This window comes from Neoarius graeffei, chromosome 10, assembly GCF_027579695.1.
Source record: "Neoarius graeffei isolate fNeoGra1 chromosome 10, fNeoGra1.pri, whole genome shotgun sequence".
NCBI lineage: Eukaryota > Metazoa > Chordata > Actinopteri > Siluriformes > Ariidae > Neoarius > Neoarius graeffei.
This window is the reverse complement of record NC_083578.1, coordinates 18,701,150-18,724,575: the sequence shown is the minus strand read 5'-3', so window position 1 is coordinate 18,724,575 and position 23,426 is coordinate 18,701,150. Positions and strand designations below refer to the sequence as shown.

The following is a 23,426-nucleotide window of genomic DNA, read 5'->3' as shown; positions in this document are numbered from 1 at the left end:
GACCCATGTGTGTAAACTTGATGTAGAATTACAAAAGCTGTGCTTGTTCATAACTTAAGAAAGGAAAAATAAAAACGATGATTTGTGCTAAACAAAAACAAGATATTTACTGCATATTTGGAAAAGTAAATGACAAAATGAATTTATTTCAAAAGTATATCACAGAAACACTCAGCCATACATGAAATAACCTGGAAAATGAATACAGGTCGTTTTTGACCCATGTTGTGCATTAGAAGGGTAGTTATACAAAAAGGGTTTTTATTCAAAAAGTAAGAAAGGAAAAAAATAAAATAAGGATGTATGATGATCAAAAACAAGTTAATTGAGGAAGACCTTGAATACTGAATGATGGAATTAATTTATTGCAAAGATATAGAAGATAAAAACTCAGCCGGGTCACTTTTGACCCATGTTTTGCATAAAGGGTTAATATAAAATAGGAGAATTACATTGATCTTGCTCCTGAATTTACCCGTGATATGCACTTCAAACTTTGAGACACATAGAGACACATAAGCACTACGTCATATCAATGATTCGCTTTGTTACCGGTGTTAAGAGTTGATGGCCCTCCAGGTGTAATGCTGTATATCTGTAAGAACTCTCGAGGCCGGCTGCCGCCAGCAATGTTAAAGCCGAAGCCCTGAGGTCCTTTACACACCCGAGTGTGGACCGAGTATCCTCTCAACTCACTTGGCTGATCTGTGAACTCGCCCACTATAAAAGAAACAGAGAGACTTGATCAGGATACGGTCCAAAACAAAAAACAAGTTGGAAATGAGGAAAGGCATGGATACAAGGGTACAAGCATGTATTGTGTATTGGTGTATCTCTGCACAAACTATTTTAACTCTAGAGAAGCCAGAAATATGATTACACATCAGAGACTTTAAACACTGATTTCTGTATGTAAGGGTACAGTAACTATAAATACATCTATGTAGCTTCTATTTAACACCAGAAGCAAGGCAACATTCTCCAACCACTCCACAACGCTTTTACAGGTGCAGTTCATATGCATCATATACAGTAGGTGAAGTGCACAGCATTTCTGTGGTTGTTGTGCACTGGGTTAAAATAATAAAAACATAATGGCAGTAGGTCTACAGGCTGAAATATAGCTCATGCGTTTAGTTGATGGACCTAAACTGCACAATATAGTATAAATGTTGCATTCTAACTAAATATCAAACAGCAGGAATAAAATACAGGAAAATATACAGTTGAAGTTGGATGTTTACACACACTTAGCTTGAATATAGCCAACTATAGTTTTGGCAAGTCGGTTAGGAAATCAACTTTGTGCATGACACGAGTAATTTTTCCAACAATTGTTTACAGACAGTCAATTAAAAGTGAAATAATCTATCACAATTCCAGTGGGTCACAAGTTTACAAACAGTAAGTTAACTATGCCTTTAAACAGGTTTGAAAAATTCCAGAAAATGATGTCAAGCCTTTAGACAATTTGTCAGTTAGCTTCTGATAGGTTAATTGGAAGTGTATCTGTGGATGTACTTTAAGGGCTACCTTCAAAATCAGTGCTTCGTTGCTTGATATCATGGGGAAAATCAAAAGAAATCAGCCAAGACCTCAGAAAAAATACTGTCTGGTTCATCCTTGGGAGCAATTTCCAAACGCCTGAAGGTATCACGTTCATCTGTACAAACAATAGCATGCAAGTACAGTATAAACACCACAGGATCACGCAGCTGTCATACCGCTCAGGTTATGACGCATTATGTCTCCTACATTAGCACAAAAACTGCTCATCATTTCCAGAACAACAGCAAAGGACCTTGCGAAGATGCTGGAGGAAACAAGTATGCAAGTATCTATATCCACAGTAAAACAGGTCCTATATTGACATAACGTGAAAGGCTGCTCAGCAAGAAAGAAACCACTGCTGTAAAACCACCACAAAAACAGCCAGATTACAGTTTGGAAGTGCACATGGTGACAAAGATCTTACTTTTTGGAGAAATGTCCTCTGGTCTGATGAAACAAATATTGAACTGTTTGGCCATAATGACCATCAGTATATTTGGAGGAAAAAGGATGAGGCTTGTAAGCTGAAGAACATCATCCCAACTGTGAAGCATGGCAGTGGCATAATCATGTTGTGGGGTATTTGCTGCAGTGGTGCTGCACTGGTGCACTTCAAAAAAAATGTATGCATCTCAAGACATCAGCCAGGAAGTTCAAGCTTGATTGCAAATGGGTCTTCCAATTAGAGAATAACCCCAAGCATACTTCCAAAGTTGTGACAAAATTGCTTAAAGACAAGGTATTGGAGTGGCCATCACAAAGCCCTGACCTCAATCCAATAGAAAATTTGTGGGCAGAAAAAAAAAAAAAAGCATGTGTGAGCAAGGAAGCCTACAAACCTGACTCAGTTACACCAGCCGTGTCTGGAGGGATGGGCCAAAATTCCAGAAATTGATTGTGGGAAGCCAAAACATTTGAGCCAAATTAAACAATTTAAAGGCAATGCTAACAAATGCTAAGTAAATGTAAACTTCTGACCCACCGGAAATGTGATGAAAGAAATAAAAGCTGAAATTGATCATTCTCTCAAGTGTACTACACAGTGCTGAAACGTCTAATAATCACAGGTGATCTATCAGAAGAGATTAGACTTACTTGGCCTCTGAAAATAGAAAAATCATTTAAATTATCCAGTATTGTCTAAAACAGAAAGATGTCAGCATTAACTTTTTCAGCAATTTGTGCTACAGTGGCTCTTCTGTGGGCTAGCCTTCGTGCTCCATGTAAACCAATGAGCCTTCGACACCTAACAGGTAGCATGCTAACAGCTAGCATGCTAACATGCTAACAGCTAACATGCTAACAGCTAGCATACTAACAGCTAGCATACTAACATGCTAGCAGCTAGCATACTAACACTACATTCATTTGAATGGGGCCAAAAATCAATGGAAGCCTATGGAGGGAAAAAAGGATGTGAGAAAACCAAGAAAAAGACGAGTGCAGGTCTCAGATGAGGGGATGGATATGTGTGGGGACTTGCCCTTATATGAATTCTCTTGAAGTTTGGTCACTCAGTTAAAAAATTTGACGGAGAGTGAAAGCTTTTTTCCCAAAACGCCATTCATTTTCAATGGGGCCAAAAATGAATGGAAGTGAATGGATGAAAAAGTGGGGCATGAAAAGAAAGGAAAAAATGAGTGGGGGTCAGAACCGAATGCATATATGTGTCTGGGGAGTTGGCCTGAGGTATCACATGAGGTTTGGTGCGTCTGCAATGAAGCGTGTCCGAGCAGGACGATTCGATTCGTGAGCCCTATTCATTCTCTATGGGAAAAAAATGACAGAAAAACGACAAGAACGAGAGAACAGGTGTGTCGATCCAAAAGCTGAAAACAAGCACACCATTCCAGATCGGGCCCTACGTTTCAGCGTTGGAACGGTGTCTCTATCTCGAAAGCCCTAGGAGGAGTAGTGGATCCAAAAAATGGGTGAAAACGAATAATAAAAATAAAACTTAAGAACAACAACAGTGTGCTTTTGCAAGCACGCTAAGGCGACTCATTTTAGATTTTTCGGATCACGGATCCGCCGACGGCAGTTAAATACTACCGCTAGAAAAATAAAAAGTCTGTGCGTATTTTTATTTTTATTTTAACAGCCGAAACATACAAAAAGAAATGTAAAAAAAAAAAATAGTCACATATTTTCTTGTAACAGCACTGTATCCCTGGTACTCGGTCATATTTCTTTAAGTAAACAGTATTAGAATCGCAAATACAAACGACAATGTGTGTTGTATATATCCACTTCAGCCGAGTCCGAAAACGAAACTATTTACGACTGAGTATTCACTTGAATGTTTTTGTGGTATTTACGACCGCTTTACGACAGTGTCAACCTTGTGCTGACCATGGCTGACGCTGACAGCATGGATTCCGAGCTATCGCCTCAACTGTACGTAAGCATAAAGTGTGGTAAAGAAAAGTCTTTTCACTGTCTCACTAACCAAAACGTGGGCGATTTCGTCTCTCAAGTCAAGTCAAGTTTATTGTCAAATATGCTATACATGTTCGACATACAGCACAGATGAAATATCAGTCCTCTCTGACCCATGGTGCAAACAGGCAATGCAGTAAATAAAAATAGAATAATTGAAAAAAACAAACAATATTAAAGTAAACAATGAAAAGATCAAAACGATCTTTGGTTCTCAGAAAGAAGGTGGTGATGTAACGAGCGCGATGCCGAATATGCCTGCCATAACGTTAGTTCGCGATTTTGGCTGCAAGTATCTGACTGTGGAATTAGAAGAGGATGGTGCCGCAGAGAGTCCTATCGAATCAAGTAGCACGAACGTATCAGCCTTCGATGTGCTCATGAGAGCTCAACGGTCATATGACCACATACCCTCAGAGAAGTAAATACTGGAATCCTAGTCCGTGTTCCGTGTTATAAACTTATACACAAGAACACACACACACACTATTTTTTTATATATATATATATATATATATATATATATATATATATATATATATATATGGGCGGCACGGTGGTGTAGTGGTTAGCGCTGTCGCCTCACAGCAAGAAGGTCCGGGTTCGAGCCCCGGGGCCGGCGAGGGCCTTTCTGTGCAGAGTTTGCATGTTCTCCCCGTGTCCGCGTGGGTTTCCTCCGGGTGCTCCGGTTTCCCCCACAGTCCAAAGACATGCAGGTTAGGTTAACTGGTGACTCTAAATTGACCGTAGGTGTGAATGTGAGTGTGAATGGTTGTCTGTGTCTATGTGTCAGCCCTGTGATGACCTGGCGACTTGTCCAGGGTGTACCCCGCCTTTCGCCCGTAGTCAGCTGGGATAGGCTCCAGCTTGCCTGCGACCCTGTAGAAGGATAAAGCGGCTAGAGATAATGAGATGAGATGAGATATATATATATATATATATATATATAGTAGCACTCCATGTAGGTGGGTGGAGCACAGAAGGACGGCAGGACAGAACTGTTTTAACAAAACTCTCTTTTATTTGCAGTTTTCAGTTGCAAACACACACTCAGACACACGCACACACATCAGCCGTCTGGTTGTGGAGAGAGTCCCTCTGCTCTCACTCTCTCTCCTTAAGAAGGGCGCGGTCACTGGGAAGACACACAAACATCAATTAACAACAGGTGTAGCGATTCTGCCACTTAACTTCCCCGACTCCGCCCTCCTGTCACAGACCGATGCTAGACCACGCCCCCGCTGCCACATATATATATATATATATATATATATATATATATATATATATATATGTATGTATGTATTATATGTATGTATTATATGTATGTGTGTGCGCGCATGTGTGTGTATATATTTATTTATTTATTTATTTTGGGGGTTGTAAAACTCAAAATTGATATTGTTTTCATATCTCACACTATGTAAAGAGGTTATATCATAACTTTGCATTCTTGTATATTTTTTATGTAGTATTCATTTTTATGTAAATTAATATGATTAAAAATCTTTAACATTCATGTCTTCCAGTATCATTATAGAGCCTTACATTTCTTGAAATGATTTTTACTGATTATTATATAACCTTTCTCTCTGTTCTGTTATTTTCAATTGCATTTAATAGGGTGACTGCTGTCAGTATTCTTTTAAAAAATATGTATGTAGTCAAAGTAACCAAATAAATGATTTCTGAGTACGTTTTAAAATTTGAAATACTGTATATGAAATCAGTATTAAAAGATGGAAGTGGAAGAAGTCTTTTTCATATTTTAAATGTTTGTGACAAGTATATAACTGAAGTCAATGTCTTGCATTTAAATTCATCTCATCTCATTATCTCTAGCCGCTTTATCCTGTTCTACAGGGTCGCAGGCAAGCTGGAGCCTATCCCAGCTGACTACGGGCGAAAGGCGGGGTACACCCTGGACAAGTCGCCAGGTCATCACAGGGCTGACACATAGACACAGACAACCATTCACACTCACATTCACACCTACGGTCAATTTAGAGTCACCAGTTAACCTAACCTGCATGTCTTTGGACTGTGGGGGAAACCGGAGCACCCGGAGGAAACCCACGCGGACACGGGGAGAACATGCAAACTCTGCACAGAAAGGCCCTCGCCGGCCCCGGGGCTCGAACCCAGGACCTTCTTGCTGTGAGGCGACAGCGCTAACCACTACAGCACCGTGCCGCCCTGCATTTAAACTATATATATATATATATATATATATATATATATATGTATGTGTGTGTGTGTAAAGTGTGTCTCTTGAATTTAAATTATTTTATCATCTTAATCCGACATTGAAATTTTGCCATGCAAAAAAAAAAAATTGGACAAGGACACTTTTATTTTTATTTTGACTGACATCATCAAAAATATGTTGAAAAAATCCGTGAACCTAAAGATAAAAAATGGGTGGCCTAATTAATTCACCTGAATCTTCTCATCTCATCTCATTATCTCTAGCCGCTTTATCCTTCTACAGGGTCGCAGGCAAGCCGGAGCCTATCCCAGCTGACTACGGGCGAAAGGCGGGGTACACCCTGGACAAGTCGCCAGGTCATCACAGGGCCACCTGAATCTTATGTTGTAGTAATTATGCCAGCATCCATACATCACCAACACCAATCGGTAGTGCAACATTCCTAGTTGTCACTATAGTTGCAAAAGTATCAGCATCCCAGCCAGACAATGTAAGTCAGCATATGGGCAATTTCATGGCTGTATCCATAACTGAGGTAGCTCCATGGCGTGTGAGATGAACCTCATGCCATTTCTCAGTCTGTGAAGGAGTCAGGTTCATGGTCTGCAGTTGGGACTGTGCACACAGCATCCAATGGTCCAGATAAGGGAGTGCTGACAGACTCCGGAGTAGTAGTAGTAGTAGTAATAATAATAAGTGTAGTAGTTGCTTGTCAAAGTTTAGTTCTTTTTTCAAATCTATTTTTCTAACAAATTTAATAGACAACATCATAAATTTCTCACATATTAGTGTTAATGCTTCTGCATCTGTCATTGTAGCCAGTAAGCATTGTCTTGTCAGGCAGCATCTTCAATACACTTTTAAATCCACAGAAGAACTGTTTAAAGTAACGGATACATTGTGGGATAGCCCAGTCACTCTCCTGGGCAATTAAAACAGAAAATCTTTGAGGTATTCGATCAGCTGTGTCAAGTGGATGATGCAGCGTCATTTCATTAAGACAGACTTAACATCAGTATGGAGTGCATTCACGGCTGCTGAGCTATACTCCTAAACCCATCCTGATCGTCCAAACCCTCAGATGACGGACTATCAGTGCTCGCTGCCAGACTGGGCTCATTATTCAAGTTCAGAGAGTGAAAAGCAGCCACCGAGGATATATCAGGGTTTGTCTCTGTATATGATGCAGCTATACTAAGCTCCTCTGCACTTCTGCTGCTGTTGCATTGCAGCTAAAAATCTTGCACCCATTGTCAATTCATCTTCGTTCCCATTTAATAAAAGTGCCAAGCCTTCTCCCCAATACAGCAAATGGTAACCATGACCTTTGTCTTCTGAGTGGGCTCCATAGTGTCTGTTGTTCATTTTACCCTGAGGAAGACCTGAATAGTCAGAAGTATTCATATAGCCTGCAAGCTTCATGCATCGATATCAGCATTACTTTAGGTTTCAGATTTAATTTTATTTATTTACCTAGTCATGTTTTCTTGCAGCTATTTAACACAGTTTTACATTTCTCCTTTCATCCAAGTAAAAGTCACCATCTTCAAGTTAAGGCCAAATCACAACATTTGCTGTACACCCTACCGAGTGCCCCGCTGTTTTTGTTGTATTTTGTTTGCCTTTTGACTCAAAATTTTCTATATGTCCATCAAAGACTAAAGCATTGACATACTTGGTTGTGTTTGGGTGCACACACTGACACTGAAATAGTCAGTGGTTTACCCTGAGCCATGGCGGGGCTACATTTCAGTGGAAAAGTGCTACTCAGGGGGGAAAAAAAGACAAAGGTTCCGTCTGGAAACATATAGACTACGTTCAGACTGCACCCTGAAACGACCTATATCCGATTTTTTTGCCCATATGCGACCTGTATCCGATTTGTTATTGACAATCTGAACGACACAGATCCGATTTTTTTCACATGCGACCCAGGCCGCTTGGATATGTGGTCCTAATTCCGATGCATATCCGTTATTTTCACATGCGACTGCAGTCTGACCGGACAGGTCGCATTCATGCGACCTACACGTCATCAACAAGAGACAAACGTCACTATTCTGCGTTGGCTAATCCCGCCTCTTTGGTGGAAAACAACAACAATGGCGGACGACAACTCGGCAGGCGGCCATGGAGATGCTGCAGAAACCTCCGAGGGCACCCAATGGAGGGACTGTGAGGTGCTTGAATTACGTATTACGTAGATGTGCTTATTACGTGTCAATTTGCGCATGCGGGACACTTTTGGGTCGTTTTCCGTTCATATTGGAGATCGCATACAAGTCTCATATACAGTAATTGGTAATGTGAACGGCCTAACAAATAAATCGGATTTCACAACAAATCGGATATGGGTCGTTTCAGGTTGCAGTCTGAACGTAGTGATAGAGTCTTCCAGTGGTCTAAGGCAGAAACTTACCAGAACGTCAAGGACGTAGTAGCTCTTCTGGCCTGGCATCAAAACAACCATGAATACCAAAACACCAAACAGAACTGAAATGTGACAATGTGAGAGAGGACCAACCTCCACAACAAATTATGTACAACAGGAAAATCAACAAAGGACTAAATTTTGTTCCCCAAGGGAAGATCGACCCAAAACATCCATCAGAACTGAATTCACCTGATAAGTGAGAGGAGATACAATTCAAGTCAGAAGAAAATATGTGTTAAGTTAACCTAATTAGTGGTTTGTTAGCAAAAATTGACAATACAATGACCAAGTTTTGTGCAGAAAATCTCGTTCTTTCAAACAAAACAATCAGAACTGAAATCCATTGAGAACTGAGGGAGGGAGGAGACACGATTTAACTGAAAATAAACAAAGTTGTAAATAAATTGCTTACAACAGGAAAAATCAACAAATAAACTACCAATTTTTGTTCCCCGAGGGAAGGTCTACCCAAAACATCGATCAGAACCGAAATCGGCTGAGAACTGCGGGAGGAGATACAATTCTAATGAGAAGTCCCAAAATTCATTAAGTTGACCTAATGAGCAGTTCGTTAGCAAAAATTTGACAATACAATGACCAAGTGCTGTGCAGAATGACTAGTTCTTTCAAACGAAACAATCAGAACTGAAATCCATTGAGAACTGAGGGAGGGAGGAGATACGATTTAACTGAAAATAAACAAAGTTGTAAACAAATTGCTTACAACAGGAAAATCAACAAACAAACGACCAAGTTTTGTTTCTCGTGCGAAGATCTACCCAAAACATCGATTAGAACTGGAATTGGATGAGAAATGAGAGAGGAGATAAAATTCTAGTGAGATGCCTGGAAAATTCATTAATTTGGCCTAATCACTAACTCATTAGCAAACAATTTGAAAAAACAATGACCAAGTTTTGTGCGGCGTGATGAGTTCTTTCAAGCAAAACAATCAGAATGGAAATCCATAGAGAATTGATGGAGGAGATACGATTTAACTGAATTGAGGACGGCGGATGACGGACGGATGGACGACAGATAGCACGCTTTAAGCCTAGGTCACAACCGGACGTACGATTTTTTTGGCCGTGTGATTTTTAGCGTTTCCCAAATCGCTGCGTTTTTTTTGTTCATGGAGAAAGACGCGCGTTGGCCGTAAGTTTGTCTTGCAACCTGAAAAAAACGTAAGCGCCCGTAGAGTTTGTTTGACATGACAAAGAACCTCTGCCGCCAGTCTACGGCTCGAAAATCAGCACGTCACACGCGCGCCCTCCGTGCGTTTCTTGCGTTTTTTGCACGTAGACCGGCCGTAGGAGCACGTACGGCCGGTTGTGACCGAGGCTATAGCAGTAGCTCATCGGCCTTATGGCCAAATGAGCTAATAATGGAGGGTTTACATTACATTACATTACATGGCATTTAGCAGACGCTCTTATCCAGAGCGACAGTTATGTTTCAGAATAGCTTCTACTCTGCTTAGAACAATAAAACCATTAAATCATTCAAAGAACCCTTGAGGGGTCGTCCTTTCAAATAGTGTGCTACTATAAATGCAGCTTCATTTAACAGGGTATAATGTTAAATTAAGCTACATGATAATACCACAAAGTCTGGTATGTCTAGAATAGATTAGAATAGAATACAACAGAATAGAGAGTGTGCGCTTACATTCAGTCATGAAAACCGACTCTCGGCTCGATGTGCGCCGGCTGTGCCAGTAAGCTGGCTTCGGCTGATGACTGCAAAACAACATGACAACACAAGATGTCAGTGTTAGTATGGGAAACAGACAATGCAACACAGAACTGTATCATATGCATTATAGACTGTCTTGTCCACTACAGAAATGTAATAATATAAGGGAACCACCAATTACTGAATCCAATATTAGTGTTTTACGTAACAGAAATATTTGAACAAGGGGTCATACTCTGTGTAGTATGGTTCCCCTGAGTCACTGTAGGTCATTTCCCAGGTCTCAAGCCCCGCCCTCTGTGGTCCTCTTCTGTGCCTGCTCCCGTTCTCAAAGGCACTGCCGTCCGCTCCACTGGAGTCACGAGACTGGCTGGGGGATGAGGTCGGGACGGGAACACTGCTGGCACCTCCTGAGCCACCTATAACATCAATAACAGATGGGAAGAGAGAATAATATGATACTAAAGGTTGCAATAATAACAGAAAATACATTTTTTATGTCATAGTGGACGGTTCTAGTCTGACAGGCTATCTGTGGTATTGCATCTGCGAAGACCATGTGATTTCATATTGATGTTAGAGAGAAATTTCGTCAATTACACAGTTAACTGGAGCAGGTTTCACTCAGCCCTGTTAAAAGATTCTGAGAATGATGGACTATAAACATTTCGTAAGTATGTGTTACAAGCTTTCTACTCTGAACAGGTCGATGTGTAGGTCAAAGAATATATAATCCTATCATTTAAAGTCCAAATGAATCCAGTACTGTGTCAATCTGTACATCTGAGGCAGGTCAGCATCACATCTGCCACACTCTGACTGAGGGCAAGTAAATCTAATCCATATAAACAGATCACTATGAAAGCCTGCACTGTTGACTGGCTGCCACAGAATGGTTTGATCAATGGCTTTGTAAGGTCTGTGCCACCACCCACGAGACAACTGGGCCAATGCAGGAAAAGTGCATAGCATGACAAAACTAAAGTGAACTTATGAAAGAGTTGAATAGACAGTTTTAGCAGACCATGGACTGGAGCGATATTCAATTACAGCGCAGCAAAGAGCCAAATTTACTAAGGATTTATTGAAACAATTTAGCCATATTACCAACCTCAGACAGTAATCTGAGAATAACTGATTGGCCAATAAAGAAAACAGCTCCAGTAATCCTTTGAATCATCTCATCTCATTATCTCTAGCCGCTTTATCCTTCTACAGGGTCGCAGGCAAGCTGGAGCCTATCCCAGCTGACTAAGGGCGAAAGGCGGGGTACACCCTGGACAAGTCGCCAGGTCATCACAGGGCTGACACATAGACACAGACAACCATTCACACTCACATTCACACCTACGGTCAATTTAGAGTCACCAGTTAACCTAACCTGCATGTCTTTGGATTGTGGGGGAAACCGGAGCACCCGGAGGAAACCCACGCGGACACGGGGAGAACATGCAAACTCCGCACAGAAAGGCCCTCTCCGGCCACGGGGCTCGAACCCAGACCTTGCTGTGAGGCGACAGCGCTAACCACTACACCATCGTGCCGCCCCCCTTTGAATCATAAGAACAGAATTCTGTACAGCCATTTTGTTCCAACTAGTCATGAACATGTGGGATGGTGGTGCAGCGGTTAGCACTATCACCTCACAGCAAGCGAGTTCTGGGTTCAGATCCTGTCAGTCGACTGGGACCTTTCTGTGTGGGTTTCCTCTGGTACCCCTTTTCCACCAAATCAGTTCCAGGGCTGGTTCACAACTCGTTCAACTTGCGAGCCAGCTGAGAACCAGTTTGCTTTTTCATAGCTCGGGGTGCTAAGGGGAACCATGTCACTACGTCGCTGTATACGTAAGTTACGTTGCTGTATACGTCAGTTACATCGCTGCGTTTGCATAAACCTTGGCGCAAACATCGAAGCAACAACAACACCAACAACAATAATGGATGACTTCGCGTTTGTGCAGCTGCTGCTTCTCGTTGCTTAAAAATGGCGACCTTTCGCGGTCTTGCTATTGTTGTCGGTCTTAACAACAAGGGGCATGGGTGCTCTGGTTTCCTCCCACAGTTCAAAGACATGCGGGTTGGGTCAACTGGCTACTCTAAGTTGCCCATAGGTGTGAACGTGAGTGTGAATAGCTGTCTGTCTCTCTGTGTTAACCCCGCAATAGACCGGCGAGTCGACCTGTCCAGACTGTATCTCACCTCTCTGTCAGCTGGGATTGGCTCCAACCCACCTGAGACCAACAATGAATAAGCAACAGAGAAAATGGAAGTATGGATGAATAGTTATTAAAAATACTTGTATAAAGGATTTTCTCATGGTAGAAGTGGCTTGCTCCAGAACCTCAATCAACTGTGAATTGCATATCAGTCAGGCTCAGATTTGAAGGTTCTGCCCTTTCACAGTGCTGCCCTGTGGAACACCTGGCACGTTTATAGCTCATGGCTTCCTTTCTCATTAAGACTAGCATGTAGGTGTAATATAAATATTCAGATACATTGATCGACATCATTCTACAGTCCCAGAAATGTTAATACTAACCATGTGGAGAAAAAAAATTAATTGTTGCCTTTCTGTATTAGATAGGTAAACTGAGCTTAAGATTGCTTCCCTGTTCACTGAAATGTCTTGTGGAATAAGACTAATAAACCTGCTATGTAGTGTGTATTTATATAGGATATTACATGTTTGCACAAAGATATGAAGTTTATCTTCGAGTGGCGAATATATTCTTGAGTGAGCAAAGTGAAGGAGTGAAAATAATTTCAACACGAAAAGACAAACTTCATATTTTTGCACCACCATAAAATGTTCTTTATATTATATGGACACATAAAAAAAAGCAAGTTAATCAAAAGAATTTTTATTTTGAACTGGTTTGCCATTTTGACAATGCGCGTCTAGTCATCAGGATAACACTGGGAGTGACGTCATTGGACTGAACTATTGGAAATTATTACACATACAGGACACTTTTTCCATGGAATAAAAACGTGTTCTAGTCCCTTCTAGTGGGTTTCATTCATTTGGTTTGATAGCATGCGATATTGTTAGCATATCGCTTATCGCACATGTATTACGTCACTCTACCCAATGGAGAATGAGCGTTGAATATGGTTTACGATATTACATGGTTGTCAAGACAACATGACGTCACACGTCGGAGATGTAAAACTTCCGCACTAATGAGCGACTGTGACAATTTGTAAACAAACATGGCCACTAGGTTTGCTTCAATAAATACGTAAGATTTTGAGAGAATTTTGAAAGAGAAAGACGGGTTGAACACCCGAAAGGAATGTGTATGTATAATAATATTGGCTGGCTTTTTTTCGTGGTATTTCAGATATATTCCATTCAGCTACTCGTCTTCGACTCATTCAATATCATGCTAGCTGAATGGAATATATCTGATATACCACTCAACGATAGCCAATACTATTTAAATATTTCACTCAGACCCATGATGTACTTTGCATGAAAAAATACTAGTTTTTCAACATGAGAAGATAAACTTCATATGTTCAAGCCAATGTGTGATTTTCATTTTATTATCTAGACACATTCACAAACAAAAAGTACCCAAATTTATCAAATTTATCATCAGCATCCTCGCGAGTTACATAAAGAGATTTGTGTCATGGTTTTGATTTTCCATATCCTAGATGTAGCTCGTATGAAAAATAGGAGTGGTGTATTTCCCAATAAAACACTCGTGTCCATATAATATAATGATTTACCTCAATCACCAATTCCTGTATAACAGTGTTCTATGTACGTCCTGATTTTCCAACGTAGGTAATAATGAGTAAGGGACTATTTTAGACATGACAAATAAGACGACTTTTTTTTCCTTTGAAGTACAATGACACTATTTTCTTTCATTCATTACATTGACCATATATGGATTCTGTTATACAGGGTGTTTCAAAAAATTTTATATTGTTTGAGATGTAAATATCCCAGAAACGACATAGTCTAGGCAAATGAAACTGAACAGACTTAATGTTGAGCAGGATAAGATTTATTCCTCAAAATTTGAATGAGAAATTCAAAAGGTATGTGGTTTCCATGAACGATTTCACAAATTTCCGACTTGTTTGAGTGTACTCTAACATACAAAACACCTTTTCTTTTCCAGTGAATGGCATTTCTATCCCTAAAAAGATAAAAACATTAAACATAAAATTTTGACCGGTTTCCAAACGTGCTGTTAAAATTTGAGGTCAATTCAGGGGCGCAGATACGTTTTTTGAACTGGGGGGGGACAAAGCTGCCAGCAAACCAACCCCAACCCCACCCCCAACATGTGTTGTGCGAGGAATATACTCTGATGCACACTGTGTAAAGTGTAAACCAGTGCATCCTGACTTTCTAACTATGCCTGTGTGTTGCGTGAGCGGCAGTCAGTCAACAACTCTTCGCAAAGTTTCCTTATGAAACAATATGCTCGCTGAAATTATGGCAGGGAACGCCAGATTAAACATTAAAACTGCCTTCTGAGCACTGTATCTACAGGCTACCACCGAAAGAAGGAGGCTACCAGAAAGGCATCTCTACTCCGTACGATTTTACTTTCACTACGACATTACTTTGAACAGACTATCAAAAAATTGCAAGGTGATATGATAAAGTAAGGCACAGTTTACTTACAGTCGTTGTTTTTTGAAAAAACGATGCAATCCTTTTCTGCCTTTTCGGTTTGGCACCCTTCATCATGCCGTGTTGGGGTCCTGAACTAGGAGCTGTCCCCGATATGCCTGTCAAACTTGTTGTGGGTAACCATAGCAACCAAGCTCGAGCTCGCAACCTGTGCAGTCTGCGCAGCTCAACCAACCGAATATCAGTCTTTGTTTTGTTTTATGTGAGTTGTTGCAACTATGTATGTACTGCTGTGCACCTCAATAAACCGAATGGTAATTAGTCCTTCGATTTTTCCGTGAGGTTTGCCTTATGCAAAGAAAGACAGCATAGACGTTTTTTCCTCCCTATAAGTGGGGGGGGGGACCGAACGAGGTGAATTTAAATCTGGGTGGGACGAATCCCACCCGTCCCACCCTCTATCTGCGCCCGTGGGTCAATTGAACGAGAATTGGCAAAGTTATTAGATTGTGAAATTATATCAAATTTTTTGAAACACCCTGTATAATGGTTGTTTTTCCTTAACCCCTTGGCTGCCACCCATAATTAATCATAATGTGCCGGGCATATAGGACGAAAATAGGTCAAAACTGGGATATTTTGATAATCTTTCTCTAACTTGTTCAGAACTTTATATTTTTAATATTTGTATAGAAAAATCACAAAAAACACTGCGGTAGAGTAAAAATAACTTTAGTAATCAAAAACAAGACAACGGGTTTTGCCAATGAGAACCTGTCCATAAACATGAATTACTAGTACTTGAAAACACAACGTACACCAAGGGTCCATGTATTCCAAGTAACTGGATACCATTTTTATAATGGTCTTTGGTATGACCCGACCATGAATAGAACTCGCGATCTCCCAAGCGAGAGGCGGACACGCTAACCACCAGGCCAACTCACGGTAATGCGCCGCTGTGAAGTAAAAGTAATGTGCCATGTAAGGTACATAAAAGGAGGTGTTTATGACGAGTAGCATACGTCATAAGGCACAGCGGTAAAAGATTTCATGACGTACGTGACTCGTCCAAGGGCATTGAAGGGGTTAATCTTTCAGGTTAAAATCTTTTGCATTTCCAACAGTGGAGTGTAGAATATCTATGCGTCCATAAAATTTAACATTATTACTGAAGACAAAAGGTGAAAAACTAAGCAGTGTCGCAAGTAATATGGCCCAGTGATATCACATTTATTCCAGGTTCATTAATTTAAACCATAAGCATCCCCAGCTGGGACCTGAACAGCTGCAAGCTGCCCCTTCAATTCTAAGATAATTAGCAAACTCCCAGTACAGACATAACCCATTCTCCGAACACACACACACACAAATATTATGCTTTATTTGGGTACTTTAAGTGTGCTAGCTGAATCTGGGCATAAGTTGGTTCTGACAGGCAGTTGGTTCTTCACAGATGGTTCTGTGTGTGGTAGTTCTAATTAGCACAACCGTAATACACAAATGTACTACAGTTAGGGCAAAATACTACTAATATAAAATGTATTACTTTAGTCTTGTGTTAAAATGGTCTGTTCATTGGACATGTGGTTTTGTGCAAAATCTTACAAAAGCATCTCAAGGAATAGTATAAAATAACTAGTGTATTGTGTCTCCTTTCGTACAGTGCTTTTCTACTATATGAAAGGAGACACAATACAGCTAGCTAATTAGCTTGCTAACCTGCGCATACTGATCTGTGAAATTCCGTTATCTCCATGGGTTCTGGCTTGCAAAAACTGCATATCATTATCATGCTGTTTCCTTTGAAGCCTTTAAATTGGGCTAAGGATGTAAATTCTCTCCACTGTCCTAGACATGGCTTCTCCTAAGCATTTGCTGTGAAAGTGTAGACTTCCTGCAAGAGTCCGCTTTATAGTGATTGGGTCTCGAAATTGAAATCATTTAAAATATACACATGTTGTCTTTGAATTGGCTTACAGTCTTCTGGGGTGAAATGCATTTTTGTCTGTGACAGTAATCAAAACTAGATAGATAGTTTTGATGACTACACTGGCGGCACGATGGTGTAGGGCTTAGTGCTGTCGCCTCACAGCAAGAAGGTCTTGGGTTTGATCCCAGTGGCCGACAAGGGCCTTTCTGTGCGGGTTTGCTGCATGGGTCTGCTCTGGTTTCCTCCACTGTCAAAAAGATGTGCAGTTAGGTTAACTGCATACTCTAAATTGCCCATGTGTGTTAATATCTGGGCTGTGTTCCCTGGTCAGCCATGAGTAGTATGGTGGCTGCCTGTGGTGCCTTTGTATGCCTTCGACTCGGCCATGTTGAACTGTGTCCTTTGCTATAGATTAGCCATACTTGAGCTCACAGTGATTTGCGCTAGCTCTTACAAACCAGGATGTCTGGTCACTGTCCTCTGTAGTTCTGGAATGGTAAAAGATAGAGAATGATGCTTAGTGAGGATGGATCATTCCGGTTTGGTGATCCAGATCAGTACCAAAAGTCATAGCCACTTCGTTCAGCTCAGAGGCATTCTTCATGTGAAATTTGGTGATTGGTTGAACACTGAGGGAGAAATAGTGTCCTAAAAAATGATAGGATAATAATAAAGTAGAAAGATACTGAGTGAGAGTAACAATTTGTGCCAGTGCTACTAGCACAAATTAGTATTAACAATAATAAGAAGAAAGTAGAAAGATCCTGAGTGAGAGTAACAAGTTGCGCTAGTGCAAATTAATACATGTAATGAAGTTGAACATTTTCTATTAAAAAAAAAAAAACTCAAGCAAAAGTACTACATGTCACGTCAGTGCTGGAGTCCATTCCAGACTCCGATTCCCAGAGCCCATGGACTACAGTTCGCAACAACACTCACGGTCACGTTCAAGATCCCCATCGTACTGATCACACATACCTGGATTCAGTTCACTCACAATCACTGCACCAGCACACTCACTGCGAAGTATACGCTCTGTGCGGCTTAAGCTCCAGGACGTAACCAAGCCTGTTTATTGTCACGATCGTTATTCTGGTTTTGACCATCGTTCTGGTTTCTTGGTTTTTTTATTCTTGTTCTGTCTCATTCATGTTTGCTCATCGTCTGATTATTGGCTGCTTACTGATTATGATCCTGGATCTCATTTTGGATTTGTTAGAGTGTTCAATAACGAGCTAGCCTAGTAAACTAGACCCAACCGCCTAGCGGCCAAAAATATTTTTTGCCTAGCGAATGGGTCTAGCCTCTCACCATATAAACAAAAACACCCCGGGCATCAAATCATGCCCGCCAATCACAATGCAAGGTTTTTGTTTGGATTCTTTGGGCGGGCTTTTGCAGGAGTGACAACAAAGCTGCGCGACGCTGGAGAAAGTGCAACAGGAAAGATGGCTACGGGCTATTGAACAGCGCGCGTTTGACTCCGCTTTGGAATCAGTTTTAGAAGAATTAGACTTGGAGTTTTTGTTGAAACATGAGCAGGAAGAGGCTCTCCGCTCATTCCTTTTCAAGAAGGACGTTTTCGCTGTTTTGCCGACCGGCTATGGCAAAAGTCTGATCTACCAGCTGGCTCCGCTCGTAGCCAAAAGGATGGGGATAGTTTGTGCAGTACGAAGAATTAATAAACAGCTTTGAAACATTACTTTTTGATTGTTTCTTATTTTCCCGTTATTTTAAATTGAAGGGAAATTATTTCACCAAACACCACTAAATAAAAACTCTCAAAAACAGTTTAAGCAAACCCTTGAAAAACACTTGGAAAAAAATGTGTATGTGGTACAGACTCCAAACTTGTGGTCATTATCTCCAAACTTCTTAATATCTAGAACCTGTTTATTAATTAATACGCATTTTGAAAAATTATTTATTTCAAGGCCTCCCCCACTGCTTTCTGTCGCTCTGACTACGTCACAGTCACTGTTGCACTGATTGGTCAGAGCGTTGGCCTATACGCACAGAGACAGTTTGAAAGGCAACGGTTTGTTCCTCCTACCCGCTTCGGAAATGTCTACGGATCGAGGCCAGACTAAATATTCACATTTAGTCTGGCTTGCCAGGCTAATAAAGAGCTGTAAAACTGCAAGCGTAGCAGAGCGTCTGCCTGACACTATGAATTATATACACTACCGTTCAAAAGTTTGGAGTCACCCAGACCATTTTGTGTTTTCCATGAAAAGTCACACTTTTATTTACCACCATAAGTTGTAAAATGAATAGAAAATATAGTCAAGACATTTTTCTGGCCATTTTGAGCATTTAATCGACCCCACAAATGTGATGCTCCAGAAACTCATCTCATCTCATTATCTCTAGCTGCTTTATCCTGTTCTACAGGGTCGCAGGCAAGCTGGAGCCTATCCCAGCTGACTACGGGCGAAAGGCGGGGTACACCCTGGACAAGTCGCCAGGTCATCACAGGGCTGACACATAGACACAGACAATCATTCACACTCACATTCACACCTACGGTCAATTTAGAGTCACCAGTTAACCTAACCTGCATGTCTTTGGACTGTGGGGGAAACCGGAGCACCCGGAGGAAACCCACGCAGACACGGGGAGAACATGCAAACTCCACACAGAAAGGCCCTCGCCGGCCACGGGGCTCGAACCCGGACCTTCTTGCTGTGAGGCAACAGCGCTAACCACTACACCACCGTGCCGCCCCGCTCCAGAAACTCAATCTGCTCAAAGGAAGGTCAGTTTTATAGCTTCTCTAAAGAGCTAAACTGTTTTCAGCTGTGCTAACATGATTGTACAAGGGTTTTCTAATCCTCCATTAGCCTTCTGAGGCAATGAGCAAACACACTGTACCATTAGAACACTGGAGTGAGAGTTGCTGGAAATGGGCCTCTATACACCTATGGAGATATTGCACCAAAAACCAGACATTTGCAGCTAGAATAGTCATTTACCACATTAGCAATGTCTCATCTCATCTCATTATCTGTAGCCGCTTTATCCTTCTACAGGGTCGCAGGCAAGCTGGAGCCTATCCCAACTGACTACGGGCGAAAGGCGGGGTACACCCTGGACAAGTCGCCAGGTCATCACAGGGCTGACACATAGACACAGACAACCATTCACACTCACATTCACACCTACGGTCAATTTAGAGTCACCAGTTAACCTAACCTGCATGTCTTTGGACTGTGGGGGAAACCGGAGCACCCGGAGGAAACCCACACGGACATGGGGAGAACATGCAAACTCCGCACAGAAAGGCCCTCGCCGGCCACGGGGCTCGAACCCGGACCTTCTTGCTGTGAGGCGACAGCGCTAACCACTACACCACCGTGCCGCCCCATTAGCAATATATAGAGTGTATTTCTGATTAGTTTAAAGTGATCTTCATTGAAAGAGCAGTGCTTTTCTTTCAAAAATAAGGACATTTCAAAGTGACCCCAAACTTTTGAACGGTAGTGTGTACTGAGTAAAAGTCTAAATAAGCTGCTCTAGAACCACTGGAATGTGAAGGACATTTCAATGAGAGAATTAGAGAGAAATTCACATTAAACAACTCAACTTACCTAGTGAAGTTCAAAGCCAGAGAATCGTTTACTGCAGCAAGTTCTACTATAACACAGTCTACAATCCTGACTCTAAGAGACTTTGGCTATTAGTTTCAGAGTGGTATTAATAGTAACGCCGGGATCCCTACAGTTTATTATTACTCAGTTATCACTATTATCCTGTGCTGTTCTCCAGCCTTCCTTCCTTACCTGACAGCCCAGAGTCTCCCTCACTGTTGTACCCTTCCTCTGCCGCTTTCTCCAGGTTACTGAGGGATTTGCTGCGTGTGCGGAAGTTCCGTAGAAGCTTGCGGTGCTCCTGGTAGGTTATGGGGGGACTGTCGGGACTGATGTGGATTGGTCGAGGGGTTCCGTAGTAGTTCCCTAAGGAAGAATAAAGGCGGAGATGATGGGTGTGTGGTTTATTAACCACTGGAACCTTTAACAGTTACAGAACTACAATGGCTTCTAGCCAATAACAACATGCGTCCATATAAACATTTTCAGAAGCACATATATAGTGCACATTACTGTAAGTGAGAGAACGTGTATGTCTCTGTCATACTGTGCATTCGATCATGCTGAACCTGCAAGTTCCCCATTCTTAAATCATATAATCATGCTTGTGTTTAGAGCACACATAATATGCGTTTATTGTAACAGCTGATTTTTCTTACTTTTGCAGACTCAAGGTACATGATATTTATAGCACTAGCTAATCAATACAAAAAAAGTAGCTGTAGCACTTTTTTTTAAACCATTACGCTCCAAAAAGAACAAAAACACCGTGAAAGCAGTCCCGTACTGTTTTATAGTATTTTCATCCCAAGACTTCACTGAACTGCATATTCAGTGCTTCTTGTGCTCTTGTGTAATTTATTGACAGAGTATGTCTCTTGCTAGCAAAGCATAAATCATAGCGCGGGCTATTCTGACAAGGTGAGAATGACGTTTATGGTGCTGGATAAATGCTGCAGCATCTTTTATGCAAATACTTCTCACTCTCTTAATCAGGAGAGGGAGGTGATCCTGCTCCAGAGAGCCATAACTCACCTCTGCTCCCTGTGAGCATAACATGGCTGATAACACTGGTGCTGAATACTAAACTGCTGAAAGGCTCGAGAATTTTATATATATATATATATATATATATATATATATATATATATATATATATATGCACAGTATGTATTGTATTGTCCTATTAAAATGCCATAGGATGTGATAGTAGTACTGCTGTTTCACAGAGAGGATGAAAATATACACCACTGAGGTTATTGCAGAGTAATGGCAAAAACCTGGCGATTAAAAAATGTACCACTGGAGGACATGTGAGAAAAAAATGGAAATGTCTGATTAATTCAATAAGCATGCTCAATACATAAGGTCAGAATGAAGCTAGTATCAAGAGTCCTCATGTGATGCTTTCTTTTTTAACACTTCAAACCCATCCGCTGATTTTTTTTTCTTTCAGCAAACGTCCTGTTAATACGGTTTCTAAAGTTGGTGCAACGTCTTGAATCAAAATGACTGACCTTTGAATTTGCCACTCTCCAGTAGAGCTCCCGACTCCTCTAAAGAGAAGAACTCTTCAACAGACACAAAGTTATAATCCACTCCTGAGATCTCGCCGTCTCGAGGCTGTCTGGTCGTACCTACAATTTATATGTATTTAAAAAGAGAAAAGTACATTCTGAACACAGAAAGGGTGTGTGTGTATGTGTGTGTGTGTGTGTGTGTGTGTGTGTGTGTGTGTGTGTGTGTGTGTGTGTGTGCTTATATACGTACTGCTGAGGACCAAATGTCCCCACAAGGATAGAAAAATCTGACAATTTCGACCTTGAGGGACATTTGGATGGTCCCCATAAGGAAACTGCAGTTATTGTGTTTTTTAAACAAAAATAATAATTAAAAAAAGAGCCAAAAAGTTTCCTTTTCATTCAGTCTTGTAGTCGAGTCACTAAACCTCAAGTCCGAGTCCAATCTCGAGTCCCCAGTGTTCAAGTCCGAGTCAAGTCAAAATCATTAAAAAAATTTGAGTCGAGACCGAGTCGTTTCCATGATTGAGCCGAGTCAAGTCCCAGTACAGGACTCCAACCGCACCATTTGACGGCGGCTGTTTCAGCGCCATTAACATTAGTTTGTTCCTGGACATGACGTATGAACAGGTGAATGTGCTTCTCTTTGTCAGGGAGTGCGAAGTATTCTGTCAGAGATGGTTGGGAGACGGATGTAAGTGCAGAAGGTGTGTTTATTAATACAAGTGAAGACAGGGAAACAATCCAGAACGGCAGGCAAAATCATAAAACGGTGAAACAGGCAATAGGTCAAGCGAGGCACAAACAGGCTATCGTAGAACTCGGCAGAATCAAAGACGAGAAACAGGAAGTCAGGGATCAAGAAAAACAAACAAGGAAATAAGGCTTGGTAACATGTCAGCAACACAACTCAATACTTCGCAAAGTAAGTGTGTTTTCACAGTTTTTATATAGGTGCACTGATTATGCATTAATCCTGTGCAGGTGCGAGTCGTTTACGGCACGTGCGAGTCGTTTACGGCGCACGCGAGAGTCCGCTTGGCGCACGCGCTGTCTGGAACGTGCCTGAGAGTCTATCTGATGCACGTGCCAAGGCGCGCAGGTGTGACACTCTTGCACAGCATTAGTACAAAATTAATGTAGATATAAATATCTTGTGCCAAATTATTATGGCATGTTAGAAAAAATAAAGAAAATCAGAGTCCTCGTCTCCAATTTACGAGTCCTACTGCAGTTAATGCACGAGTCTGAGTCCAAGTCCGAGTCATCAGTGCTCGAGTCCAAGTCAAGTCATGAGTCCTTAAAATTAGGGCACGAGTCGGACTCGAGTCCAAGTCCTGGACTTGAGTACTACAAGCCTGTTTTCATTACTGAGGTTAAGGTTAGGTTTAGGTGCAGGCACAGCATTAATTAACTGCAATAATTATTATGCCAATGGAAGGTCCTTACAAGGATA

The 23,426-nt window shown here is 41.3% G+C and overlaps 1 protein-coding gene across 1 annotated transcript in view; it reads right to left on the bottom strand.

Annotated features, from left to right (window-relative positions):
• Nucleotides 1-23,426, bottom strand: part of LOC132892913 (membrane-associated guanylate kinase, WW and PDZ domain-containing protein 2) — a 168,688-nt gene that overhangs the window by 56,822 nt on the left and 88,440 nt on the right. Inside the window, 5 exon segments of the mRNA XM_060931435.1 lie at nt 553-720; nt 10,302-10,372; nt 10,564-10,747; nt 20,643-20,816; nt 21,968-22,087. Of these exon segments, the coding sequence (XP_060787418.1) occupies nt 553-720; nt 10,302-10,372; nt 10,564-10,747; nt 20,643-20,816; nt 21,968-22,087 (717 nt within the window).